General features: G+C 53.1%; 2 protein-coding genes across 8 annotated transcripts; both read right to left on the reverse strand.

Moving 5' to 3' along the window:
- Positions 1-36: 36 nt before the first annotated feature.
- CAMTA2 (calmodulin binding transcription activator 2) lies at positions 37-20,853 on the reverse strand. Of its 7 annotated transcripts, none has more exons than XM_032137887.1 (23): positions 20,773-20,853; positions 19,378-19,472; positions 19,066-19,169; positions 15,644-15,711; positions 15,425-15,560; positions 14,757-14,843; positions 14,346-14,499; positions 13,894-14,028; positions 12,044-12,981; positions 10,870-10,996; positions 9,117-9,251; positions 6,419-6,534; positions 5,618-5,802; positions 5,210-5,288; positions 4,807-5,029; positions 4,272-4,576; positions 2,383-2,579; positions 1,945-2,128; positions 1,671-1,742; positions 1,541-1,561; positions 1,191-1,378; positions 949-1,023; positions 37-861 (listed from the first exon to the last, which is right to left on the reverse strand). In XM_032137887.1, the coding sequence occupies exons 2-23, from the start codon at positions 19,406-19,408 to the stop codon at positions 798-800; spliced, it is 3,624 nt and encodes a 1,207-aa protein (XP_031993778.1). In that variant the 5' UTR covers positions 19,409-19,472; positions 20,773-20,853; the 3' UTR covers positions 37-797. The 7 variants fall into 7 exon arrangements, with proteins under 7 accessions (XP_031993778.1, XP_058287279.1, XP_058287282.1 ...); XM_058431296.1 differs by lacking the exon at positions 20,773-20,853 and adding an exon at positions 20,133-20,225 and having other exon boundaries at positions 14,757-14,828; XM_058431299.1 differs by lacking the exons at positions 14,757-14,843; positions 20,773-20,853 and adding an exon at positions 20,133-20,287.
- Positions 20,854-21,311: 458 nt separating this feature from the next.
- Positions 21,312-27,442, reverse strand: INCA1 (inhibitor of CDK, cyclin A1 interacting protein 1). The gene is made up of 6 exons (XM_032137895.2): positions 27,328-27,442; positions 23,308-23,421; positions 23,046-23,085; positions 22,584-22,780; positions 21,959-22,124; positions 21,312-21,734 (listed from the first exon to the last, which is right to left on the reverse strand). The coding sequence occupies exons 1-6, from the start codon at positions 27,369-27,371 to the stop codon at positions 21,585-21,587; spliced, it is 711 nt and encodes a 236-aa protein (XP_031993786.1). The 5' UTR covers positions 27,372-27,442; the 3' UTR covers positions 21,312-21,584.
- Positions 27,443-27,748: the final 306 nt, after the last annotated feature.

A 27,748-nucleotide genomic window follows, 5' to 3' on the forward strand; every position in this document is an offset into this window, starting at 1 on the left:
CGCCCCGCCCCGCCCCCGCAGACAGAGGCCGGAGGCTGGCTGGTGCAGCGATGTTTAATGGCAATTCGTATAAACCAAGCCCATGCACAAGTAGAAAGTGCCCGTGGAGCCGGCAGGAGGCCCCCGCCGCGCTAGAGAACCACAAGCCCGGCCGTGCAGCCCTCCCGGGGGCGCCTTAAATAGATTCTTCACTATACTCTGTATGTTACAGTATGTACAAGACCCCTCCCCTCGGGGGACGGGGCGGACTCCGCAACGCGTTCCTATGTACACCACCTCCCCTTCGGCCCTGAGGTCGGTGGCCAGAGTCGGGTGATGGGGTAAGACAGGGCCAGAGAGGGAGGAAACAGACGCAAACATGCGGAGTCGGGTGGGGACAGGGTCAGCCCTGAAACACGAGGGGCGTGCGCAGCGAAGGCAGTGGTGGGAACCGAGGCGGATACATTCAGAGACGCGTCGAACAAATAAATAAGGCAAGTCAGGAGGGGGCCGAGTCGGGTGCAGGCAGGAGGAGCTGGGGAGCAGGGGCAGGCAGGGCTCCGGAGGTCACAGCGGAAGATGCAGGTATGTGGGGCGCGGGTCTTCTGGAGCCAGGACCAAAAGAGACGGCACGACCAGGAGGGACGAAGAGAGGGGTGTGGGAGCAAGGCGTGGGGAGGAGGGAGGAGGCCTACAAAGGGCTCCAACAAAGGTGAACAGGAAAGCTGCCGACAGGGGCTCCCCCTGCCCCAGAAAGCCCTCTCCCTGTTAAGACTGCACGAGGCGCCCCCAGGGTGGTGAGAAAGGCGGTGGCCAGGTCATGTGGCCAGTCCGGGCTGGGGAAGCCCTTCCAGCTCCTGGTTCTGCTTCAGTTCCCTCATCCTGCAGAGAGAAAGATAGGAGTCACAGGAGACTGGTGGATCAGGACGGGTGGCAGGGCAAAAGCCCAGGGGGAGAAGGGATGAGTACCTGTGTCGGCAGCGCCGCAGGAATCTCATGATCTTCCGGGCTGCCTGGTCCTGCTTCTTGGTGAGAAAGGAGCCTCTGGTGAAAGAAACAAAAGATGGACCTCACAGAAGGCCTCGCATGCCTTAGGCCCCGCAGGAACCCTAGGCACGGAATGGCAGTGAGGCATGATGATCAAGAGGGCGAGTAAGGGGGAATGGCGTCGATGCAGCGGGTGGGCACAGAGGGCTGGGGCTGGGCCCTACTTGTTGCGGGCAGGCAGGGTGGCCGAAGGCCGGTGGGGAGGGCCGGGCCTGCGGCGGTAGGAGCGGTAGTGCTGCTGGATGAGCACAGCCGCTCGGCGGCTCTGCTGAAATCGCTTCTGTTCATAGTAGCTTCGGAACTTGCTCTGGATCAGGATGGCCGCCTGGGTCATCTTCTTATAGAGTGCAAACTGCAGGGGTGGGGAGGAGGGACGGGCTGAAATAGAGGGACGGAGACCCAAAGCCCTGAGGCTCACCCAAGTTAGGCTGATGCAAGGCTCTTTGGGTAACCCACACACTCAAGGAAAGACTGAATCATCACAGACCTCACACTCACAGCTCATGCCTAATACCTTAAGTGCAATCCAGGTCAGCTTGTGGAGACAGAAGGGGAGTTAGGGCTCTGGAAACATTCTGGAATGGTTAGGCGTGGGTGTGGGTTGGTGGGTTGGTGGTTACACTTTTGAGGGAGAAGGGTCTCACCTGCTTGTACTTCCGGTAACAGCGCTGGATTACAGCTGCTGCTACCTCCTGCTGCTCCTTCAGCCGCCGGCCCTGAAGGGAGAGAAGTCTCAGCACCTCATGACCCACGTAATGGGATATCTGACTTGTCCCTCCAACTTTCCTGGGGTTCCCCTGACCCTTTACCCCATCCAAGGCCTGTCTGCACGACTACTCATCCTCCAAAAGCCGTGGGAGCCCAGTCTCCCCTGACTGGAGATTGTGTAATTCATCCCGAGACCCCTGCCCCTCTGACCTTGTACTTTCGGAAGGCCGTCTGGATGACTCGGGCGGCCTCATACAGTTCCCGCTGCTCATGATCTGATAGTGTCAGCAGGGCAAAATCACTTTCCATCTTGCCACTGGTAGATGCAGAGAGAAACTCTGCCCAGGAGGGTGCTGAAGGGACAGCCAGGCGACCTCGCTCAAAGGGCAGTTCGCTGTAAGGGGTAGGGAAAGAGGATGTCATGAAGCATCTGAAGTCCCTCCTCTGCCACCTGTGGATGGCTACGAAGGAAAACCACCAGCCACTGAGTCTGGAGAGTGACTTCAGAGTTCATCAGCCAGTTCAGTTCACTTCTCCAAGGCCCTGGGGCCTCAGCCAGAATAGAGCTTTGGCTGTGGGAAAGCCAGCTTTCTCCCTTCCTCCCATCTTCCTTTGAAGAGTCTGGAGGCTTTGTCCTGAGCTAGTCACCTGGGAGGGGTTGAGCTGGGGAAATGGTCCACATTCTCCAGGTAGCTGGCCAGCCAGGACATGGTTTCACTGAGCCCCACAGCCCCTGTCCGCTCCCGCATTGAGGCTCCAGCCTCGGGCAGCCCCACGAAGTCCTCTCGTTTAATCCGCTCTGGTGTGGCTTCGATGATCTGCTTGGCCAGTGAGATCATGTCCACCTGGATGAAGGGAGAAACTGAGTGAGCCCTTAGGGGCCCCAACTGCCAGCTGTAACCTCAGCCCATTCCTATCTTGTTCCTTCTCTCCCTGCCAGGTGCTGGTGACCCTGTCTTTCTGGGCCACTGTTCCAGACTCATTCATTTATACTGATGGGGCTCCCACTTGGGGGTCCCTCTGTGCTGAGACGCTATGGAGAATATAGGACAAAAAGGAGATACTCCAAGTGGGGATTCAAAGTTGAACAAATGGAGGACTTGACACCCTTTCAGGCCAACCATCCACTGTCCTACCTGGGCCTGCCCCATGCCAGCTGACCAGCACATGCTCCCCATAGGCTTGGCTGTGCCCACCTTCAACTCTCCAAGAACCATCCCAACACTTGCCAGCTACTACCCGGATGAATGGCTCCAGTCTGGCCTTTGCTCCAGCCCTGAAGCCTGTACTCCAGCACTTCCTGCTGGACACACTCAACACAGCCTACTTGCGTAGTTCCTTAAGTTTTTTGTAAAGTGCCACCCACTTACTCCATTAGTCTCTCTAAAGCAGGTATGTCCCCAGTCTAACTATTAGAGAAGTACAAGGCTATACCTGAAGATTCACTTTCATTCCACAAGACTTTCTTAGCTTTATCATGTGCAAGCCTCCTTCCTGCATCAGATCACTGCCAAATACCCTCATCTTGCCAACCTTACCTCTCCACACAACTCCCAGCTGCCCTCCGTCATCTTGGTTCTCCTAGAACCTTGTCCCTACATAGATCAACAGGTAACTCCTACAGACCAACTCTAACTGAAGATATTCCCCAGAATTTTTGTTTGTTATAGAGACACGGTCTCTTGTCCAGGCTAGAAAGCAATGGCACAGTCAGCTCACTGCGACCTCACACTCCTGGGCTCAAGGGGTTCTCCTACCTCAGCCTCCCAAGTAGCTGCAACTACAGGTGTGTGCCACCATGCCTATTTTTTAAAAATTATTTTGTGTAGAGATGGGGTCTTGTTATGTTGGCCAGACTGGTCTCAAGCCCCTGGCCTCAAGTGATCCTCCCACCTCGTTCTCTGAAAGTGATGGGAATTCAGGGGTGAGCCACCACACCCAGCCAGAATGTTTTTAAATGCTTTTTATATTTTAAATCTTACTATTTTGTCTTTTTTTTTTTTTTTTTTTTTTGAGACAGTCTCACTCTGTCACCCAGGCTGGAGTGCAGTGGTGCAATCTCGGCTCACTGCAGCCTGTGCCTCCTGGGTTCAAGTGATTCTTGTGTCTCAGCCTTTCAAGCAGCTGGGATTACAGGCACGTACCACAGTGCCCAGTTAATTTTTGTATTTCTTGTAGAGACGGGGTTTCGCCATGTTGCCCAGGCTGGTCTCAAACTCCTGGCCTGAAGTGGTCCACCCGCCTCAGCCACCCAAGGTGTTGGGATTACAGGCGTGAGCCACCAAGCCTGGCCAAATTTTTTTTTTTTCCAACATCTGTATTGTGGGACCAGCCAGAACTTTCAACCTCCGCTGCCTCATGACTTCCAAGTCACATAGTCTGAAAGGAGCTAAACAAAAGGCTACCTTGCCTGTCCCAAAATAAGTAAATAGGCCCTTCCTAAACTGAAGCCAGACTTTGATTCTGCTTCATGGAAGTCGGCCTCACCCTTCCTACTCCACTTCTAGCCCCCATCACTCCGTCAATATAAGCAGTACCGGGATCACATCCACAGCATGTGGGCTGTCACCGTCCTCTGGAGCAGCCCCATCATCTGAGGCTGGTAGGAGGGCAGGAGGGGAGGAGAGGGGCCCCTTGGAGTTGGTAGCCTCATAGTCCATGAGGAGTAGGGGGGCCTCTGGGACACCAGAGGAAAGCTGGCCTGGGGCCATGTCCTCCATAGTCATCTCAGAGGCTGGCAGAGGCGCAGGGGGGGGACTGCCATCTGGGGCACTAGAATAGGCTGATGTGACGGAGAAGGTGCCATCCGACAGCTCCGAGGGCGAGGAGACGCTGCTCAGACCTGTGTGGGGAGGGAAGAGAGTGAGGGCAGCCGGAGCCACGGCCATCCCTCGCTAGTCTCCTGCCTCCCCCATCCTGTTCTCAGTCCCCCTGTCTGTTCTTGCTTCTGTTATCTCCCATCCCTGCCTCTGTGGTTTGTCTCCTCTCTTACTCATTTCCCACACCCTTTGGCTTTGCCCTGGCCTATCCTCCTATCTACATCCCTCTCCAAAAGATTAGGGCCACCCTCACCAGTGTCTGGGCTGGAGGAGGGTGGCGATAGGGCAAGTGGGGGCTCCACTGAAGCTTCCTGTCTCTGTAGTTCCTCAAGGCAGCGGGCAAGGCGCACATGACCCCGGGAATGAGCCACAGACAATGGCAGACGGCCCAGAGAGTCAGGAATGCTCAGTGCCTGTCGGTTCCAACGGAAAAGGAGCACAGCAGCTTCCAGGTGTCCCAGGGCACAAGCCCACATCTGAGGAAGGGGGCGGGACAAGAGGAGAGGGAGGTGGAGGTGAGGCCGGGGGCTCTTCCTTCAGGTAGTCAGGTCTTGACCCCAGCCCACCCCACTCCCTGCATTCCTCAGGATCTTCCTTTTCAAGGGCAGTTCCCATTGCCCACTGCCCCATGTGCGCTCAGAAATCGTCATCCTCACCAGAGGGGTGCAAGAGAAATGATCCACGTTGAGCGGGTCAACCTCCTGCTCTAAGTCCAAGCTTCCAGTCTCCACACTCCTGGAGGGTTTGGGAGAGAGACAGCAGAGCCCAATGAGGGAAAAAGTGGGCAAAGTAGGAACATCAGAAGTAAAGGCACTAGGAGGCAAGCTGTACAGGGCCGGTGGGAGGAGGCAGTCAAGGACACAAGTTTAAGGAGGTCAAAAAGTCAAAGTGTTGTAAGTCAGGATATGAAAGTTACCCAAAATATAAGTCCTCTCCCAACCCCCTCCCTTCCTACAATGACCCCAGCTCCCTCTTGGTAGGGCCCCAGGTCCTCCAGTTCCTCTTCGGTCCCGACACTTCTGTCCCAGAGGCTGCCCATCCCTCACCCAGCTGCCCTTGCTCACCGCCACTGGCTCAGGGTCTCGATGAGGCGGGCATAGCCCTGGGCAGCAGCCAGGTGCAGAAGGCTCATGCCCCGGAAGGGGCTTCCGTGGGCCAGACGTTCAGGACCCTTCCAGGTGGAGCGTGGGATCATGCTTTCTACCAAGACCACTACCCGTGCTTCGAACCCAGGCCCCTGGCCTTCATCCTGCGATATACACACTCTTAGGCAGAGACCCAGGTATCTACTCCCCTGGCTTGAGATGGCCTTGGCCACCTCACATCTGTCCTCCCAGCGTCTAATTTTGCCTCCTCCCCACATGTCCCACTCTAGGATCCCATCAGTGGAAGTTCCTCTGTGGCCTGTGTCTCTTGCCCCCACAGCCACTTCCTCCAGCAGCCGACCTCACACAATCTTGCCCATGTGCCTTCCCATCAGCTCAGATTAGTGCCATGTTCACACATGGCTTCTCCCCCTCAGAAGCCAGAGCCTTCTCTGAGCCTTAGCCCTCTTCTTTCAGAAACTTGGGACCCACAGAGATCTGAGCCCCAGTGCTCCTGACCCCTCTCCCCCACCCTCTCCTTCCCCTCCACCCTTCTTCAGACCAGAAATAGTCTGAAGCCCGTCATGCCAAGAGGGTGCCCAGAATAGCCACTCTCGCCACAAGGTGGGGATGGGAACAGGGCGATGTGAGGGAGAGGGAAGACAGGCTGAGGAGGCTGGGGACAGGAGAGGGAGGAGAGTCACGGGCACTAGACGTTTTCTTTAGCTGTGTCCTCCCCTTGCTCCCCACCATAGACCACCTCCCTCCTCGCAGAAGTACCTGAACTGGAGGAGTGTCAGGACCCTGGCAAGGCACCTGCCCAGCTGCTGCGATTTCTGCCATCCGCTTCTCCATCTGCTCCAGTCGCTCTAGTATGGACATCCGGAACTGGTTGTCTGAGGGGGAAGGGGTATGGGAGGCTGAATGGGCAGAGTCTAGGTGATACCCTGAACACCAAAAGTAGACTTGTCCCAAGATCTGGGGATGAGGACACAGAACCATATTCTTTTATCCTCCCCAAAACAACAGCTCCTTTACCCCTTCACCTAAATAAAGCCCACCAGGACTCAGTCCTTAAACTAGGGCTGCTAATACTACCCACTGACCTAGAACCCAGATCTGGAACCAAAACTTTCCTTCAAGGTACAGAGGTAGTAGGAATTCCCAATGGTCATCCAGCCTCCAGCTGTCCCAAATCCCACCTGTACACACTCTTCCCCCCAGCCTTTTCCTAGGTAAAATGTTCTGTCAGTTTTTGCAGCAGATGCTACCTTTGTCCCCCATGGTGAAGGTGAAGGATTCCAGAGTCCCTCCCCTTTAATAACCACTGCCCCCAAAAGCTCAGGGACTGTGATTTGAAAAGCACCTCCCCTTCCTCCCAGCCCCCCGCAGCTGTCCACAAAGACGATGGTGGGGGACGGAAGGTGACAGGGATGGGTAGCCATATAGCCATGTCCATTTCTCCTCCTCCTCCTCCTCCTCCCCCCCCCATACACAAATACACACACACGTACACACATCCCCCCAAGCTATATCTGTCCCCTCCTGAGATCAAACAAGGACAAGAAGGGGAGGTGGGAGAGGATCAGAGCTGTAGGAAAACAGACATAGAAACAGGGTGGAGGTTAGAGATGTTCTGAGATGCCAGGATAGAAAGGGATGAAGGTACACAGGTGATAGTAAGGGACGAGGACAGAGAATGATTAACAGAAACCCAAGGAAAGCAAAGGGAGGAGAGAGAGCAAAAAAGATAAAGTGAAGGAGAAGAGAGAAAGGACAAAGGAGGGCTGGGGGAAAGTGCCAAACAAGCAGTAAGAAAGGACGATAAAAGACAGGCAAGTTAAGATTAAGATTGGTTCAAGAAGAAATGGAAAGAAGAGGGATGGAAGACTTGTAGGAGAGATGGTAAAACGCGGATTAGACAGGGACAGAGAAATAAGGTGATGAACAGTCACAGGGCAGGACAGAGACAGAACAGGACTGAGAGACCTGGCCAGATCCCAAGGTAGGCAGACTCAAGTCAGAGACAAGCAACCCAACACACTCAGGCTTTGTGTGGGGGCCAGCTCCAAGGGTGAGGCAAAACTAGGGACCAGAGCTCCGGAGAGAGAAGTAAGGACAGAGGGAAACTAAGATAACACAGACGGCAGCAGAACTGAGAGAAACCAAGAGGCAACAATAAAGACACCAGGAGGAAGAGAGAGAAAAAAGCAAACCTTGAGAAAGCAGAAAGCAGCAGGTGCAGACAGAAACAATGTTCAAGGCCACAAGAGAGAGAACCAGTAACAGGAACAAAAACAATCCCAGATTTAAATAAATAAATACACACACACATAGATACATGTATGTGTGTGCCTCTGTGTTTGTGTTAGTACACCATGTTATTAGCAATGGATATCACTGAGAAGTAGTAGTATAGGAAATTTTTTTCTTTTTTTTGAGATGGAGTCTCGCTCTGTCGCCCAGGCTGGAGTGCAGTGGCACAATCTTGGCTCATTGCAACCTCCACCTCTCGGGTTCAAGCAATTCTCCTGTCTCAGCCTCCCGAGTAGCTGGGACTACAGGCACCCACCACCACGCCTGGCTAATTTTTGTATTTTTAGTGGAAACTGGGTTTCACCATATTTGTCAGGCTGGTCTCAAACTCCTGACCTCAGGTGATCCACCTGCCTTGGCCTCCCGAAGTGCTGGGATTAGAAGCATAAGCCGCCACGCCCAGCCAGAAATTTTTATTTTCTATTTTGTGCTTTTGTGTAATTTCCAAATTTCTGTTAATGAACACGTCTTTATAATCAGAAGAGGAAAAACAATAGACATTTAAATATGTAAGTACAGCCAGGTGTGGTGGCTCACGCGTGTAATCCCAACACTTTGGGAGACCGAGGCGGGGTGGATTGCTTGAGGTCAGGAGTTTGAGACCAGCCTGGCCAACATGGTGAAACCTCATCTCTACTAAAATCACAAAAAATTAGCCAGGCTTGGTGGCAGGCGCCTGTAATCCCAGCTACTCGGGAGGCTGAGGCAGGAGGATCGCTTGAACCCAGGAGGTGGAGGTCGCAGTTACCTGAGATCGCGCCACTGCAATCCAGCCTGGGAGACAGAGCAAGACTCCGTCTCAAAAAAAGAAGAGAAAAATAAATAATAAATAAATATATAAAGTTGTGCATAGCACCTATACATTGCTCTAGACCCTGTCCCTGCCCTGCCTCTTGGCCTTCCTTGTCTAGATTCCACCCTTTGGGATGGAGACGGCAGGTCAAGAACTGGTATAAAAATGACCCCAAGATTTATGGGGAAGAGGAGGTGAGGGAAGTTTGCTGCCACATTTAGAAATCACTAATGAAACAGGAATTGAAAAAAAAAAAGAATGGTAAAGTGGGGGCTCAGTGATGGCCACCCGAACCCTGAGTGGTCTAGGAGCGTGTCATGCTCTAAGGCTGTGGGCCTGATACTTGGGTTCAGAGGGCTGGGTACTCACCGTCCAGTGACAGCCAGTCAAGTTGAGTACTAGGCAGAGACAGGAATCGGCGGGCTCGATACTCAAAGAGCACAGAAGCAGAAAGGGGCCCCTCCCGCCCTGCCACCTGCAAAGACACCAGCCCTACCTCATGGGCTGGAGAGGGCAGGATCAGCGAGAAGGGCTCTTTCCCTGGCTCCTTCTCGGGCTACCTGTGTCAGCCACAGACAATTATTCCATAGTTATTTCCCCTACTGCCCTGCTGTGGGCCAAGAGGCCCCTGGCTTCGGTGGCCTTGGCACTAACTGGGAAAGGAGTCTATTCATTTGAGAACTTAATACATACTATGGGCTAGAGATCCCTTGGATTCTAGACCCTGTAGTTGATGATATTTGTTATTCAGCAAGAAGGTTTGGAAACTGAGGGTCAAGAGACTAGTTATGAACACTTTGGTGTTGGAAAATCCTCTTGATCCCCGGATCGGAGTCCAGAAGTTATGACCCTGTTACTGAGATGGAGGAAAGGGGAGCTAGCTGCTCATGGACAGTGTCCAGTGGCCATAAGCATGGAACCAGCAGGCCCTGATCCTAAGACCAGGTGCTGAGACTTTTTCTCCCAGTCCCCAGATTCTCTGGTCTCATCCCCTTTCCTTACACACATGCTGGATGCTGCTGTAGAGGCTGGGGGAGAACACACTCGTAGACAGCAAAGCTGCCAACCTGTCACTTTGGTGGTCCTTGAGGTCCCCTAGTAAGGCTGATTTTTGAGTGTAGGGTAAGGGCAAGGCTGGTGGCAAAAGGGCAGAGACGAACCTTGGCAATGAAGTCTAGACCAGTGCTGTCCAATAGAACATTTCTGCAGTGACAAAAATGTTCTATATCGTCACTATCCAATAGGGTAACATGAGCCATGTGTGGCTACTGAACACTTGAAATGTGGTCAGTGAGACTGGGGAAGTGAATTTTAAGTATTCTTTAACTTTAATTAATAGGCACATGTGGCTAATGGCTACCATACTGGACAGCACAGTTCTAAAAGCCAATGTCCTTCAGTCCCAAGACTGGTTAGAGGAAACCCACATTTCTTCTTTCTCATTCCCCCTGGATTGGAGTTGGAGACTCTGGCTGTAAGCCAGAAAGCCTGGACAGACATTAGAAATCCCTCTGGTCAATGCCTAACCTTACAGGAGGGGAGGCCAAGGACCTCAGGAAGGATCAGACTCATCTGAGGTCACTGGTTAGCTAAAGAGTAGATTTCTTTTTTTTTTTTTTTTTTTTTGAGACGGAGTCTTGCTCTGTCGCCCAGGCTGGAGTGCAGTGGCGCGATCTCGGCTCACTGCAACCTCCGCCTCCCGGGTTCACGCCATTCTCCTGCCTCAGCCTCTCCGAGTAGCTGGGACTACAGGCGCCCGCCACCACGCCCGGCTAATTTTTTTTTTTGTATTTTTGGTAGAGACGGGGTTTCACCGTGGTCTCGATCTCCTGACCTCGTGATCCGCCCGCCTCGGCCTCCCAAAGTGCTGGGATTACAAGCGTGAGCCACCGCGCCCGGCCAAGAGTAGATTTCTTGGACCAGAACCTAGATCTTCTGACACCCAAGTCTGGGCTCTTCTGCCTGCTGGGAGAGCTTGGGGCTCAACCTCAGGACTGGATGAAGTCCTTGTGCTCTCAACACAACCCATTTGTTCCCAGTGCTTTCTGGAAACCTGGAGGTCCTGATCTGTCCTAACTGCCCACATGTCAGTCCCTCCCCCTACGGTTCCCAATCCTCATACCGGGACAGTAGCAGCGTAAGACACCAGGCTGGACAAGTGAGGCTGGCACTGCGATGTGATCAAAGACACACGAGTAATGCTCGGCGGCTTCAGTCCAAGGACCTGTGATGAGCACCTTGACCCCACCCTGCAGACAGAAGTCAGAGACAATGTGACTGGAGCTGGGCTTTCATCCACTCACTCATTCATTTATTCAGACCCTTAGAGGGTATCTACTATAGGTCAGGTCCTGTGCTAGAGTCTGGGGGTCCAGGGATGGACAGGACCCACTGGGGTGAGGTCAGTTAGTCTATCCCTCCCCAACATTACTGCCAAGTGGTTGCCTGGTCTCTACCTGAATCTGCCACAGCTGGGAATTCAGGGCCTCCCCCAAAGCTACCACAGAGCTGTCACCAGAAGGAAGTTCTGTTCTTGGGCTAATTCACCCCCACTGTACTTCCTCCTTTTCCTCTCAAAGGCAGCCTAAAACAGAACTTCTCCAGTGCTGAAGACAGTCTTTCAGCTATTCAAAGTCTGCAATCACATCGCTGATGTTTCTTTTCTTCTCCAGGCTGCACAGCCCCAGTTCCCTACCCCTGAAAACAGTCAGGAAGGGAATGAGGTCCTAGGAGACTCCAGAAACCATGCTAACACGTGGAAGGGAGAGGAACAGAAAAAAGGTTAAGTTGCTGAGGACTCTGGAAACAGGAAAGCAGCTTCACTCTACATAAAAAAAGAGATTGGCTGCTGGGCACGGTGGCTCACACCTGTAATCCCAGCACTTTGGGAGGCTGAGGCAGGCAATCACCTGAGGTCAGGAGTTTGAGACCAGCCTGGCCAACATGGTGAAACCCCATTTCTACTAAAAATACAAAAATTAGCTGGGCGTGGTGGTGCATGCCTGTAATCCCAGCTACTTGGGAGGCTGAGGCAGGAGAATTGTTTGAACCCGGGAGGCGGAGGTTGCAGTGAGCCGAGATCGTGCCATTGCACTCCAGCCTGGGCAACAAGAGCGAAACTCTGTCTCAAAAAAAAAAAAAAAAAAAAGATTAGGTAGAGGACTAAGAAGCCTAATAAGCCATGAAAACTGAGGGAAACTAGGTCAAGGACCACGGGGTAAGAGTTAATACAATTTGTTTTGGGAAGTCAGAAAACAAGTGGGAGGGAGACGGGAGGAGATAAGCCTGAGTCTCACCTCTGGGTAGGACCACTCTGGGGAGAAGTCTGTGATGGTGCTAAGAGCAGGAGAGAGCTGGGGGGTCGGAGCAGGGATGCTTGGAGCTTCGTCACTGATGAGTTCTCCCATAAGGTCTGGGAATGATGAAAGACTGAAGGGCTCCAGTTCACTGGCCCCAACAGGTCCTCCAAACAAGGCCTCTCCTCTTCCTACCCTGCTTGATGGCTCCAAGGGGGCAGGTGAGGGTGGGGGTGAGGGAGGGGGTGAAGGTATGGGTGGGGCAGCCCCCTGACCCTTGAGCTCCTCCCCACTGTCATCATCTTGGATGAAGAAGCAGTTTCCTCTTCTCCCACCTGCTCCTGACTGTGGTGGGGGACCCCGAGCAGCTGCCTGGGGCTCCAGGGCAGCAGCAGGCTCTAGGGCAGAACAGGGGGTATGAGTGGCCTCTGCCTCGGGGAATTCTGGGCTTACTCCCTGCCCCCCTCCATATGTCTGGCCCCTCTGGGGACTGTTGAGAAAACGATCGGGGTCAAAGGCAGGACTGGGAGGAGCCGGTGGGGCAGAAGGCTCAGTGCCTACAACCACTGCCAAACTCATGGAAGGCCTAGGATCAGCCTGGGGAGCCAAGTGCCTGGTGGGCGTCAAGCCCCCAGCCCGCTGCTCCAGTCCTGTCAGGAGGAGGATAGCAGTGCCTCCTCTTGAAGAACCCCCTCGAGAAGTGGGAGGGCTAGGTCTGATTTCTAGGGGCTCTGCAAAACCTGATGAGGAGGAAGAAGAAGAAGAAGATGGGGAGGTGTGTGCCTTGGGGAGCTCTGGGGGAAGTGGGGCTATCAGTGGAGGAGGCTCTGGGGGGTGAGGGTGGGGGATAGAGGTCAGGGTTAAAGCTCGGGGCTCCACTTTGGGAGAGATGATGCGGTGTTTCGTGCTGCTGCATTTGTGGGTAAGGCTCCCAGAACCTGGAGTGGAGAGGAGTAGGAAGGAGAGGAGATAAGACACATCATTCTGCACGTTCTCTACCTTGAAGCCCTTAAAAGTATTTCCTGGGACGTCCCTATAAACCAGAGGTGTAGGCCAGGTGCGGTGGCTCACGCTTGTAATCCCAGCACTTTGGGAGGCCGAGGTGGGCGGATCACGAGGTCAAGAGATCGAGACCATGGTGAAACCCCGTCTCTACTAAAAATACAAAAAATTAGCCGGGCGTGGTGGCGGGCGCCTGTAGTCCCAGCTACTCAGAGAGGCTGAGGCAGGAGAATGGCGTGAACCCAGGAGGTGGAGCTTGCAGTGAGCTGAGACTGCGCCATTGCACTCCAGCCTGGGCGACAGAGCAAGACTCCGTCTCAAAAAAAACAAAAAACAAAAAACAAACCAGAGGTGTAATACTGATTGTAGCCACTGGGAGGCATCAGAAATGTCTGTTCTCTACCCCTACCCTTCATTGCCCCTCCCCCTCTCCATTTCCCCTCAAAACAAGCAGGACCAGAGGTACGCTGCAGAGAACTGAGGGCTTGGGAGAGTAGCTAAAAGCAAAAGCTAAAGGCATAGGAAAAGGACAAAAGAACAGAACCAAGGGGGTGGCAACTAGGAGGAAGGCTAAGGCTGGGTGTCATTGGTGGTGCTGAGGGGACAGCAATTGCTGAAGGTAGAAGACAGGAAGGGCAGAGGCTGCCATGGCAGCTGAGTGCAAGGCTGGCTCCGAGCCAGTGTGCACCCAGATGGGAACGTCTCTGTTCATCTGGCCCATCTTTCTGGGACATGCAAAAGATTTGCAAATCAGCATGCAAATCCCATCAAGATGGATATCCCCCTGGCTTGCGTAAGAGCCGTGTGGCTAGGTGGGAAGGCAGCCAAAAGGTCAGGGAGTAACTTACCAAGTCCCCCACTGCAGAGACAGGCGTGGGTTCGGGGCGCAGGCTTGGTTGGGTGGGTGTCCAAAATCTGCTGCACCAGCTGTTCTACAGAGAACTCTTCTGTTCCATTCCCACAGCTCCACTTGATGCCATGAACTAGAGAAGTTAGGGGAAGTGCTGTGGGATCCCCAAGAAACAGGCCCCAGAGTACCTTGATGGCTCCTCCAAGCACCTGACATGCTTCAAGACTTCTGGCCAGGTGAACAGAGGCCAGCAGCCTCAAGACTGCTCAGATATGTCGCTTTAGTCCTTTCTCCGTATTCTAAAACCTGAGAACACACCGGGAATCCTAGCACCCTCCCAGCTTGGAGGGAGATGATCAGCCCTCAGGCTTTGGGTCCAGAACCATGGCCCCTCTGGGAGCCCTCTTTCTACTCTCCCCTTGGAGCTCTATCCCCACCCTGCTGCCTTACACATGGGCTTCAGCTGTCCCAACAACTCCTCCCGGGACCACTTCAGCCACTCTCGACGGTCGCTGCTGATGGAACAAAAGATGGGGCTGCAGCCCTTTCCACAGTCCTCCAGGGCTGGGACGTTCAGGTAGTGCACAAGGACGATGTCAGGGTTCTGAGAGAATAAGGGGACACATAGAGCCATGGGGTCGTGAGGTCCAGGGGCTCAGCTTCCTAATCCTCACTTTCTTCCTGGGCACCCTCCTAACCTCACCCCCGATTTCTGACTCTCTCCATCCCCAAGCCCCTTTCTCTTCTTCCCAGGCTCCTTTCCTCACTCAGAACTTAGCCATCCTTTCACTTCCTTCTTTCAGACCCGTGTCCCTCAAAGAGTCAGGAAGAGTGTGGCTCCCTGGGCTCTTCCGTCCTTACCTGGAGCAGCCAGTAGCAGCGCCGATGGAATGTGGGGACGATGGAAGAGTGAACGTAGCAGCCATAGAGACACTGCCAGGAGACAGGCTGGGGTGGGGGGAGGGCTAGTCTGCTCCCCAACTCTTCCTCTGTTCAGTCCCTTTGCAGGAATCCCAATCTTTCCACCAGTTCCTCTTCAACCCTTCCCCAACCCTCACCCCCACCTATTCCCCACCCCTTTTGAATCCCAGCAGCCCTGAGTCATAGATGAGCAGTGGGGCTGGGGCCTTATAGTGAGGACCAGATCTGAGATATGGGACTATCTAGAAACCAGAGGGAAGAGCAAGAATGCCTCTGAGATGAGGGGCAATGATTTGGGGAAGAGAAACCTGTGCTGAGAGCATCATTGCTGGGATCCCTGAGGGAAACACAAGAGCAGTGAGGGGCCTGGGCATCAGTGTTCTGGAAGGGAGGCATGGCCTACAGCCTGGAGAGTTGAGTCATGGAGAGAAATGGGAAGTGGAGAGTGGCCAAAGCAATGTCAGCCGACCCAAAGTGAGTGAGAAGGGAAGAGTAACTGGGAGGGGGCTGAGGTGGACAATGCCACCAAGCCCTGGTCGGGCTAGAGCCCAGCTAAGGGTGGAGGAGGGCAGGCTCGGGACGATGAGCTGCACGTCTGACTCTCTTACCTCCATGCCCTGGACCTTCAGCTTCATGTGGTCCTCTCGGGTGGTCTTCCCATCCTTCCGCTTCTTCCAGAGGTAACCATCCTTCCGATATTTCACCTTCTTGCGATTGTAGAGGATGATGGAGCCATTCTGAGGCCTGGGAAGGGAAGTGTTGCCCTGGAGTTCTGTGAGCAGAACCCAGGACCCCTGCCACTCCCCCATGTTCTCAAACTTTCTCACCTTGTCTTTGGGGCACAAGATAGCCACTCATCATGCTTCTCAAAGGTGATCAGGTAGGATGCAATCTCCTGTAGGAGAGGAGGCACTCAGGTGGGCGTCTCCTTCATAGAGAGTCTGAGCCTGGCCTCTTGGTCATCCTGTCAGTGTCTCACTCTCTGCTGAGTTCTGGCAGCTAGTGGAGGATGCTTCCAGGTATCTGGACCCAGCAAGACCCACTGCCCTCCTAAGAACCCTCTTTTGTCCTAAGACAAAAGTCTAACGTTTTATCTTTCCCTTACTCCCACCTGGGGCCTTGATCTTGGGGGCAGGTCCACATTCTTCATCATACATTCATCATATTGTGAATTATTTTACTCTCCAAAAATCTCATTCCTGTGCCCCTTTTTTTTTTCTTTTGAGACAGAGTTTCACTCTTGTTGCCCAGGCTGGAGTGCAATGGAGCGATCTCAGCTCACTGCAACCTCTGCCTCCCGGATTCAAGCAATTCTCCTGCCTCAGCCTCCCGAGTAGCTGGGATTATAGGCATGCGCCACCACGCCTGGGTAATTTTGTATTTTTTTTAGTAGAGACAGGGTTTCACCATGTTGGTAAGGCTGGTCTCGAACTCCTCACCTCAGGTGATCCACCCTCCTTGGTCTCCCAAAGTGCTGGGATTATAGGCGTGAGCCACCGCGCCCAGACTTTTTTTTTTTTTTTTTTCTTTTGAGGCAGAGTCTTACTCTGTCACCCAGGCTGAAGTGCAATGGCATGATCTCGGCTCGCTGCAACCTCCGCCCCGCAGGCTCAAGTGATTCTCCTACCTCAGCCTCCAGAGTAGCTGAGGATTACAGGCACTTGCCACCACACCCGGCTAATTTTTGTATTTTTAGTAGAAATGGGGTTTCACCATGTTGGCCAGGCTGGTCTTGAACTCCTGACCTCAGATGATCTGCCTACCTCAGCCTGTCAAAGTGCTGGGATTACAGGCGTGAGCCACCACTCCTGGCCTCTGTGCCCCTTCCTGACTCAAAAAATTTCAGTGGTTTGACACTGCCAGGAATTTCAGATTATTTATTTATTTATTTATTTTTCTGAGACAGAGTCTCGCTCTGTCGCCCAGGCTGGAGTGCAGTGTCGCCATCTCGGCTCCCTGCAAGCTCCTCCTCCCAGGTTCACGCCATTCTCCTGCCTCAGCCTCCTGAGTAGCTGGGACTACAGGCGCCCGCCACCACGCCCGGCTAATTTTTTGTATTTTTAGTAGAGACAGGGTTTCACTGTGTTAACCAGGATGGTCTCGATCTCCTGACCTCGTGATCCACCCGCCTCGGCCTCCCAAAGTGCTGGGATTACAGGCGTGAGCCACTGCGCCTGGCAAGAATTTCAGATTCTTTAGCCTGACTCCAAGGTTCTCCCCAACAAAGGATCAAACTTTCACTGTTCCCACTATTTACCCATATTGCCCCTACAATTCCTGCCAGATAGATCCACTGATTCCTTCCTGAACATGCTTTGAATAGTTACCTCCTGCATGTTAGTGCCCTACAAGGCAGGTGCCATGTGCACACCTCTCCATATCTGGAAATCGTAGCCAGTCTATAAACCAAACCCCTTTTCAGATGCTCCATGAAGCCCTGCTGACCACACTGGCCTTTCCTAAAGGCTCTATAGCACTTACAACAATCACACATACACACATACACACATCCTTTTCCTGACAGTCCTCTTCTGACATCAAATTGATAAATATCAACAACCAACTACATACAAGGCAGTAAGTATGCAGGATGCAGAAAACGTGTAACACAAGGACTGTGCCCCCTCCAGAAGGAGCCAGTATCAGTGGTGGTTAAAAACAAAGGTTCCGGCCGGGCGTGGTGGCTCATGCCTGTAATCCTAGCACCGTAGGAGGCCGAGACAGGCAAATCACTAGGTCCGGAGTTCGAGACCAGCCTGGCCAACATAGTAAAACCCCGTCTCTACTAAAAATACAAAAATTAGCCAGGTGTGGTGGCGCGCCTGTAGTCCCAGCTACTCAGGAAGCTGAGGCAGGAGAATCACTTGAACCTGGGAGGCAGAGGTTGCAGTGAGCGGAGACTGCACCACTGCACTCCAACTTGGGCGACAGAGTGACTCCCTCTCAAAACAAAAAGCCAGGCTCGGTGGCTCATACCTGTAATCCCAGCACTTGGGGAGGCCGAGACGGGACGATCACCTGAGGTCAGGAGTTTGAGACCAGCCTGACCAACATGGTGAAACCTCATCTCTACTAAAAAATACAAAAATTAGCCAGGCGTGGTGGCTCATGCCTGTAATCCCAGCACTTTGGGAGGCCGAGGTGGGCAGATCACGCGGTCAGGAGATCGAGACCATCCTGGCTAACATGGTAAAACCCCGTCTCTACTAAAAATACAAGAAAATTAGCCAGGCCTGGTGGTGGGTGCCTGTAGTCCCAGCTACTCGGGAGGCTGAGGCAGGAGAATGGTGTGAACCTGGGAGGCAGAGCTTGCAGTGAGCCGAGATCGCGCCATTGCACTCCAGCCTGGGCGACAGAGTGAGACTCCATGTCAAAAAAAAAAAAAAAACAAAAACAAAAATTAGCCGAGCATGGAGACATACACCTGTAATCCCAGATACTTGGGAGGCTGAGGCAGGAGGGTCACTTGAATCCAGGAGGCGGGGATTGCAGTGAGCCGAGATTGCGCCATTGCACTCCAGCCTGGGCAACAAGAGCGAGACTCCGTCTCAAAAAAAAAAAAGGCCCTGGAGTAAGTTACATAAACTATGAGGTAAATCAGTTTCCTCATCAATAACATAGGAGCAATAACAGGGCTTGCTCTATAGCACCATTGGAGGATTAAATGAGACAAGGCAGGCCAAGTGTTTAGCACAGTGCCCAGTATGTAAGGAATACTTTATTGGCAGTAGCTTTTGTTTTTACCCAGGTGGCTATGCCACAGAAAAGAGGGCTCCTTCAAGATCTGTGTCTTTTTTTTTTTTTTTTTCTTGAGACAGTCTGGCTCTGTTGCCCAGACTGGAGCGCAGTGGCGTGATCTCAGCTCACTGCAGCCTCCGCCTCCCTGCCTCAAGTGATTCTCCCACCTCAGCCTCCCGAGTAGTTGGGATTACAGGCGCACATCACCATGCCTGGCTGATTTTTTGTATTTTTAGTAGAGACGGGGTTCCACTATGTTTGCCAGGCTGGTCTTGAACTCCTGACCTCAGGTGATCCACCCGCCTCAGCCTCCCAAAGTGCTGGGATTACAGGCATAAGCCACCATGCCCGGCCAAGATCCATGTTTTTTATACCTCTCCTATGATCCCCAAAGAGCTTAGAATGGTGCTCTTCACTTAGGAGTGTTGACAGACACAGAAAGACCCCCCACTCACCCTCCTCCAGCCTACTAGGTCTTGCTGGGCCCCAACCCCCAGCCTCCCTAGAAAACCTCATTTGTATTCCACCGTAGCCTCTCTGGAGGCAGCAGCGGGCAGCGAGGAAGACACTCCAGCAGCTTCTTGGGGAGAAAGATCTTCAGGTGGTGGCTGTTTTCTAAAGGGAATTAGAAGGGAGGGTTTAGTATGCTACCCTGGGGCATCCCTGTGATAGTCCAAGGGGAAAGGGCTGAAGGCAATACAGAGCACTGGGGAAAACTGAAACCTCACTAAGCAGAACAGAGAATCCAAGAATTAGAGGGCCACTAAAGCATGGGGAGAATGAAAAGCTGTGGCCACATTGGGAACCTGGTTTGTGAACTTACCAGCAACCTCGGTGGTGTCCTTGGTATTCATGGTGAGGGCTCCAGGGGGCAAGGTCACCCCCGGCCTGAGGGGCCGGGGGGAGGGGGAGTCTGTGCTGGGAAGGGAGAGAACAAGGTCATGACAGAAGCCCCCACATTAATCCAGGATGAGAAGTATGAGGTAGGGAGTGAGTATAGAACTGGGTCATAGTATCTGGGAAGGATGAGGAAAGGGAGGGAGGGGCTGACTGTGATGTGACAGTAGAAGAGAGAACCACACATGGTGCCCGGAGCCAATATGAGTGAGGAGACTGGACAAAAAGAGTGAGCAGAAGAAATGGGTTGGGGTGGGGGAGGGGAGAAGACTGGCAGGGCTGGGGCCTCAGAGGCCCTAAAGCTTGAGCTTTTGCACAGACTGGGGCTATGGTTGGGTCAGGTCCCGGGGGTTGGGACTCAGGCCATCCGGTCCTTGGAGGATGGTTTGGCAAGAGAGCCTGGATCCTGGGGGCAGGGCAGGAGAGTCTACCTCCAGTAGAAGCTAGGCCTTTAGAAGACACACCCTGAGTTCCTTCTCTATTTGATTTTTCCAAGGGGAAGGGCAGATCTGATAATTGAACCTAACCTATTCTCTCCTCCAGGATGGTTAGGACCTGATAGAATCTGGGCCAGACACCCAGATTCCCACCCTCAGGACAACCCGCCCTCCGGCTGACAGCCCTCTCTACCTCCCTCTCCCCAAACGCCTCTGCCTCCCCTGGCCTCCAGGCCTAGCCTACCCCATCTACCGCTCTGGCTGCAGCCTGAGCCCCCCGCCCTCCTCGGGGAACAGATGGGAGCTGGAGGAGGCTCTCAGCACGGGCTCCGCCAGGTGTCCAGGATGGAGATGGGAGGAGGCCCGTCGGGCTCGGCTATGTGCAGTGAAGCTGGGGTTGGGGTAAGGACTCCGCCCCAGGGCGCAGGTGCGCAGTCCCGGCTAGGCAGCCTGCCAGGGTGCGGAGCAGGAGCGGGTCCTTGGGCTGCACTTGGGCGGCGCCGGATCGGACGCTTGGCACTCTGGGCGGCCCCCCCGGCGGAGTGGTGGTCCCAGGGGAACCTCCGAGGTGGGAGGGTCCCGCCCGCATAGAGGGATGTTCTGGAAAAGCCGGGAGGAGAGTCCGCGGGCACGCGGTGGGCGAGGGACAGTGCAGGTGCCGGGTGCGGGGGTCTCCGGGACAGTCCCCGGCACGCGCTGGTCCGCCGTGGGGCCCTGCAGCGAGCGGCGCCCCCTGGCGCGGGGGAGGAGGACGGAAGCGGGAGGTGAGGGCGAACGGGGAGGAGGGACGGTGGTCCCCGGCGCGGCGCTCCGCGTCGGGACCTGGAGGAGCTGCGCCCCCTGGCGCGGGGGCGGAGAGGCGGGCGAGAGGCCCTGGCTCTTACCTCCCGGGGTCCCGCGGGTGACGGCGGCAGCGGCCATTCTACCCCACACCGATCCCCCCACAGCGCCGGCTGACAGCGGCGTCCGACGTCACTGCGCACGGGGCGGGGCCTCCCAATTAAGGGGAAGAGGGTCAGGAAGGGAACCGGGGTCAGCACACGTGGGGTTCTGGGTGGGGCGCTGGGCAGAGGGACTCGGCTTCTAGGGCTCTGAGGCAGGTCGAAGGACAGACTGCTGGGAAGTCCCCAAAAGGGCAGCAGCGCTGAGGGGCAGGATTCCAGGGTCCTGGAGGCGGAAGCTCGGCCGACTGACTCCCAGTTCGAGAGAACCGGGCGGGGGCAGCCGACCAGTGCTGGAAACCGAGGGACCAGGCGAGGAACGCCGGACTGGGAGCAGAACCCTTCTCGCCTCGGACAAGACTCCTTGTTTGGGGACCCAGCCCGACTTCATTGTAGCTGAGTCCTCGAGAAAGCGAAAGGAGCCCTCCTTCCCCATTGGCCTCTCCATCGCTGCATCCCAAGAAGAAAGACAACTCGGGCTCTACTTGCTTGCTTTTTAATAACAGAGCAGAGAGAACACAAGGCCAGGAGCGGGGCCTGGAGGAAAACAGGACTTGGGGTGCTCCTGGGAGAGCGGTGGGTTGAGATGGGAGCCCAGGAGGGCTGTTAATGCCTAGTTCAGAGGATGGGAAAGGCAGTTAGAGAGACTAAGGAAGGGGAAACGCCTTCATGTCAGCAATGGGGGTGACTCTAGTGACGGAACTAGTCTTGGGTCCCTGGGGCACCACTAGCATCTTGGCATCGGTGGTTTCTCCTTACTCTTCAGACGCTGCCAACTCCATCCCCCAGGGATTGTGAAGGGGGTTCCTTCTGGCTGTGACAGTGCTGAAGGAGGCCAGAGAGTGCAGCTGCCTGGAGGCACAAGCCTCCTCCTGACCCAGGGGACTCCAGGGAGACCAAAGCAGCTGTAAAGATGAGAGAAATTGAAAAAGAGAAAGGAAAAGTAGGTCTTCTTTCCAGATTTCTTAGTACCCAAGCTTAGGTACCTCGAAGTCTCTGGTTCTCACCTACATTATTTTTGTTCCTCTCAAATCCAGCTCTCCAACCTGGCTCTCAGCTTCTGCATCTCCATGCAAGACCAGAGACCCACATCACTCCCTCACTCCACCCAGTTCCACTCCAACAATACCTGGGCCCTGCCAGGAGTGAGAAAACGGTTCTCTTCCTGTGGATAGGTTGCCCTCTCCTCTTCCAGATCAGGGTATTCATTGGTGCTGGGGAATCCACAGCCCTCTTCGCCAAGCACCACTGGCTCAGATGCAGCTCCAGAGCTGCCCCACTGGGCCTTCTTCAGTCTGTGGAGATTTTAGGCTGAGGACAGAAGTGCCTGGAGGCCAGGCTTCCTGTCTCTCCATTCTTCACCTTTCTGTTCTGAAATGCCTCCTGCTGGGACTCCAGGGAGTTGTCATTTGACCTTTAACTCTCCACTCCCAATTTTCTGCTCCCCTCAGACTGAAGCATATTATCTAGGAACCCAGAGGTGACCCCAGCCTCCCCACTGTCCTCCAGTTCTATGGTTTGCTTTCCTGTCTTCAGTGATCTAGTTTCCACTCCTTCTAGCTCATGTGGCTCATCGTCCTTACCGCAGTTCCCTCCTTCTTTCCATATTACAGAAATCTGTTTCAATCACACCAAAGCCCACGGCTTCCTCCCAAGCAACCTCCCCTCAAAGCTCTCAACCCCTTCCTTAGCTCAAATTGTTCTTCCCCCAAATCCTGCATGACTCCCAGAACCCAGATGTCTCCCTTCCTTACTTGTTGATGATGCTCTGACGCCTTCTTAGGTCCTCCAGGTGGTAAGTGACAGCCCTCACCCGGGCGGGGACTCCCCCAAGCCCCTGCTGCTGCATTCCTTCCAAACATGGCCTCCTCTTCTTTCTTCTCCAAAGCATTTCAGGGGGTGGGAGCTGCTCAGGAGGATACGGACCAAGCTGGGAGCAACCAGTGGCTCTCTGTGCCAGAGAATGGGGAAAAAGAGCTAGAAAAAAGAACTGGCTCTCTCAAGGGAGCTTGGATTGAACTAGGTAGGGAGTCTGGGGTCTTGGGAAGACCGCTGTGATCTCGAAAATATGATGACTGATTCATAGAAAGGAAGGCCTGGTCAGTGCACTGGTTGGGGAATAACAGAGGGAAGCGGTAATAAGGAGGGCTTGGGACAGGATAGCAGTGGGTGCAATTTTAACAGAGAAGTGTTGAATGGCAGAGGGTCTGTCTTACCAGCATGGGTGGAATGTGCTGCTCCTCCAGCCAAGTGGGGCTGTGAAGAACAAAAAGGGGGCTATAAGTGCAGAGGGGACACGTCCATCCATATTGCTTCTTTAATAATCTCTCTCAACCTCCTTTCTGTCATTAGGAGCTACAGTATCCACCAGCCAGTGGGAAATTAACCTCAGACTAGGGCCTATTGCTATATGGGTTTATGGTAGTTTAATCCAGTTAAGACCACATCCAGTTAGTTTCCATTTTCTCCTCTACTCACCTGGGCCTTTGACTAAGGTTCTTCCAGAAGACATCTCCATAACGCTGGGGCATGGGTCTGAGGCTCTGGGAAGGCAACCTTGGGGGTGGAGATCGGCTGACCACACTGGAACACCTGAGGTGAGGACAAGGTAGGCTGGGGTCTAGCTCTTCCCTTACAGCAATCTACTCACCCCAAGGATTCAGGGGCCATCTTTCCGTGGGACTGTAAAGCTGCCCGGGTTCCCTCGGGCCACATCCTCTCTTAACCACTTTAGTTGAAGAAGGTGGTAAGGCCTCTGCTTTGAAAGGAAATTGAAGCTGGGTTGAGGGTGGAGATTGGCTATAGTTTGACCCTCAGATCTCACTGAGTCTAAGCTCCATACCGGGGATATCCAATCTTTTGGCTTCCTGGGCCACATTGGAAGAAGAAAAATTGTCTTGGGACACACGTAAAGTAAAGTAACACTGGCCGGGCATGGTGGCTCACACCTGTAATCCCAGCACTTTGGGAGGCTGATGTGGGTGGATCACCTGAGGTCTGGAGTCCAAGACCAGCCTGGCCAACATGTTGAAACCCCGTCTCTACTAAAACTACAAAAAATTAGCCAGGCATGGTGGCGGGCACCTGTAATCCCAGCTACTCGGGAGGCTGAGGCAGGAGAATTGCTTGAACCCGGGAGGCGGAGGTTGCAGTGAGCCGAGATCGCGCCATTGCACTCCAGCCTGGGCGACAAGAGAGAAACTCCGTCTCAAAAAAAAAAAAAATTGCAAAAAATCTCATATTTTATTTTATTTATTTATTTATTGAGACAGAGTTTCGCTCTTGTCGCCCAGGCTGGAGTGCAATGGCACGATCTTGGCTCACTGCAACCTCTGCCTCCCTGATTCAAGTGAGTCTCCTGCCTCAGCCTCCCGAATAGCTGGGATTACAGGCGCCCACTACCATGCCCAGCTAATTTTGTATTTTTAGTAGAGACGGGGTTTCACCATGTTAGCCAGGCTGGTCTTGAACTCCTGACCTCAGGTGATCCACCCGCCTCGGCCTCCCAAAGTGCTGGGATTACAGGTGTGAACCATTGTGCCCAGCGTAATCTCATAATGTTTTAAGAAAGTTTACGAATTTGTGTTGGACTGCTTCAAAGCCATCCTAGGCCGCAGGTTGGACAAGATTGCTTTATACGTCATAGTTAGAGAAGTTAATATTTAGCAAGCAGAGTTGTTAAAGAGGAAGGCCTTGGCTACTCAGGTTATATGACAGATAGGATTCATTTAGGTCAATGCAAGGATCCAGGGGAGATAACCTCTGTTTACCTCGTTTGTCTCCCCATCTCAGAAGGACTAATATCCTTGTAAATCGGGAGGAGTGTGCAGAGCTGTTTGAGAACAGTGCTCATCACTTCCAAACCCCACAGGCTGAATGATGATTGCCCTCCTGATCTCTAAGAAATGGAGTATCTTAGGGCTTAGGCCTGGGGTCCTTTATCTTCTCTGTCTTCATCTCTTCTTAGGTGATCTCACCCAGTACCATGCTGTCAATAAGCTGATGACTCCCAAATCTATATATCCAGCCCTGGTTCCTCTCTGGGCTCCACTCAACATCTCCTCCCCAACCTTCCTCCTCTCAATGAAAAGCACTCAAATGCCCAGTTGCTAGGACCAAAAACATGGTATGTCTTACTTTCCCTCATCTCCCACATCTAATCCATCAGCAGTTCCTGTCAGTTCTACATCTAAAATACCGTGTACCTGAATATGACCACTCCTCATCATTCCCACTCCTACCACCATATATTTCAGGTCATCTTCCCCTTCCTGGACTGTTGCAATAGTCTCTTCCCCCTCTCTCTGCTTCCATTCCCATCCCCCAACAATATATTCTGCACAGAACTGTGAGAGATGATCATACGAAATAATATAAGGTTTAAGATGTACTTCGAAAGAATTTGAGAAGTAGGGGGCTAGATGGGTATAGAGATGAAAAGATTATCCATATAATGATAATTATTGAAGCTGACTGAAAAGGGTACATGGGGTTCATGATACTACTTTCTCTACTGTGTTTGTTTGAAATTTTCCATAATAAAGTTGAAGGAAAAAAGGCTGGTCATGTTATTCTCTGCCTTAAAATTTTTTCACTGAATAAAATCCAAACTTTTTTTTTTCTTCTTTTTTTTTTGAGACAGTCTCACTCTGTCACCCAGGCTGGAGTGCAGTGACCCAATTATAGCTCACTGCAGCCTCAAACTCCTGGGCTCAAGCAATCCTCCTGCCTCAGCCTCCTGAGTGCTGGGACTACAGGCGTGTGCCACCATGCCTGGTTAATTCTTTTAAATGTTTATCAGAGATGAGGTCTCACTGTGTTGCCCAGGTTGGTCTCCAATTCCTGAGCTCAAGCAATCCTCCCGCCTTGGCCTCCCAAAGTGCTGTAATTACAGGTGTGAGCCACCACACCTGGCCTCTACTTGTTTTATTTATTTTTTCTTTCTTCTTCCTGTCCTCTCTTCTCCTCCCTTCCCCTCCCCTCCCCTCTCTTTCCTTTTCTTTCTTCCTTTCTCTTTCTTTCTCTCCTTCTTTCCCTCCCTCCCTCCCTTCTTTCTTTTTAGAGACAGGGTCTTGCTTTGTTGCCCAGGCTGGAGTGCAGTGCTATAATCATAGCTCACTGTAGACTCAAACTCTTAGGCTCAAGCAGTCCTCCCAACTTGGCCTCCCAAAGTCCTGGGGTTATAAGCATGAGCCACCACACTTAGCGCAGTGTTTTGTTTTTGTTTTTGTTTTTGTTTTTGTTTTTTGAGATGGTGTTTCACTCATGTCGCCCAGGCTGGAGTGCAATGGCACAGTCTCGGCTCACTGTGCCCTCTGCCTCCCATGTTCAAGTGATTCTCCTGCCTCAGCCTCCTGAGTAGCAGGGATTATAGGCACCTGCCACCACACTCAGCTAATTTTTGTATTTTTAGTAGAGATGGGGTTTCACCATGTTGGCCAGGCTGGTCTTGAACCCCTGACCTAAAATAATCCACCCGCCTCGGCTTCCTAAAGTGCTGGGATTACAGGTGTGAGCCACCATGCCTGATCTCGTCTTTTTGTTTGTTTGTTTTTTGAGACGGAGTTTCGCTCTTGTTGCCCAGGCTGGAGTGCAATGGCACAGTCTTGGTTCACCACAACCTCTGCCTCCCAGGTTCAAGCGATTCTCCTGCCTCAGCCTCCCGAATAGCTGAGATTACAGGCATGCGCCACCACGATTGGCAAATTTTGTATTTTTAGTAGAGACGGGGTTTTCTCCATGTTGGTCAGGCTGGTCTCAAACTCCCAACCTCAGGTGATCCGCCCACCTCGGCCTCCCAAAGTGCTGGGATTACAGGCGTGAGCCACCGCGCCTGGCCTTTTTATTTGTTTATTTATTTATTCATTCATTCATTTATTTATTTATTTATTTTTGAGATGGAGTCTTGTTCTGTCACCCAGGCTGGAGTGCAGTGGCATAATCTTGGCTCACTGCAACCCCTGCCTCCTGGGTTCAAGCAATTCTCATGCCTCAGCCTCCCAAGTAGCTGGGATTACAGGCGAGCACCACCGTGCCTGGCTAATTTTTGTATTTCTAGTAGAGATGGGGTTTTTCCATGTTGGCCAGGCTGGTCTCGAACTCCTGATCTCAGGTGATCCGCCTGCCTTGGCCTCCCAAAGTGCTGGGATTACAGGAGTGAGCCACCACACCTGGCCCCCTGTTTTATGTTTTAAATAGTACCCATGATTAGCTGAAATTGTATTTGTTCACACATTCTGTGTTCCCCTCTCTAGAATGTAAGCTCTACAAGAGCAGGACCCCTATCCTGCTAAATGCTGAATCCCCAGTGCCTAATACAGTCCCTGGAACACTGTAGTGTTCAAACTATTTGTTGAATAAATTAATGAATCATCAGTCCTCTGAGACCAGGCATTGCATTTCCTGTTCTTTATTTCCTAATCTTCTTAGGGAAGGACCCAGGCATGCAATATTCCCTCCATCCCATCCCCGTGCTCCCCACCCAGTGGGAGGACTCACTTGGCAAAGGGGATGAGGTTGCCTCCATCATCCTGCACCTGCATGACTGGACTGGACTGGGCTGGGTAGCTAGTCTCCTTTTTGGTGCTGGGAGGATAATGGAAAAGAAGTCATTCATTTGGGCTGGGCATGGTGGCTCACGCCTGTAATCCCAGCACTTTGGGAGGCCAAGGCAGGCGGATCAGGAGGTCAGGAGTTCCAGACCAGCCTGGCCAATACAGTGAAACCCCATCTCTGCTAAAAATGCAAAAATTAGTCTGGCGTAGTGGTGCGCGCCTGTAGTCCCAGCTACCCAGAAGGCTGAGGCAGAAGAATCGCTTGAACCCGGGAGGCGGAGGTTGCAGTGAGCCGAGATCACGCCACTGCACTCCAGCCTGGGCGACAGAGCAAGACTCTGTCTCAAAAAAAAAAAAAAAAAAAA

Source organism: Hylobates moloch, unplaced genomic scaffold (assembly GCF_009828535.3).
Source record: "Hylobates moloch isolate HMO894 unplaced genomic scaffold, HMol_V3 SCAFFOLD_19, whole genome shotgun sequence".
NCBI lineage: Eukaryota > Metazoa > Chordata > Mammalia > Primates > Hylobatidae > Hylobates > Hylobates moloch.

Excerpts from the sequence above, each read along its gene's own strand:
- CAMTA2 (XM_058431296.1), bottom strand. Across the intron at positions 5,803-6,418 it reads CTGACACTCCTCCAGTTCAG|GATGAAGGCCAGGGGCCTGG; the intron begins GTACTTCTGCGA and ends TGTATATCGCAG. Across the intron at positions 4,577-4,806 it reads CTCCTCCAGCCCAGACACTG|GTCTGAGCAGCGTCTCCTCG; the intron begins GTGAGGGTGGCC and ends CTCCCCACACAG.
- INCA1 (XM_032137895.2), bottom strand. The coding sequence starts at position 27,371 with ATGCAGGTGCAGGATGATGGAGGCAACCTCATCCCCTTTGCCAA. Across the intron at positions 23,422-27,327 it reads AACCTCATCCCCTTTGCCAA|GTGTTCCAGTGTGGTCAGCC; the intron begins GTGAGTCCTCCC and ends TCCTCACCTCAG. Across the intron at positions 23,086-23,307 it reads AACCTTAGTCAAAGGCCCAG|CCCCACTTGGCTGGAGGAGC; the intron begins GTGAGTAGAGGA and ends TGTTCTTCACAG.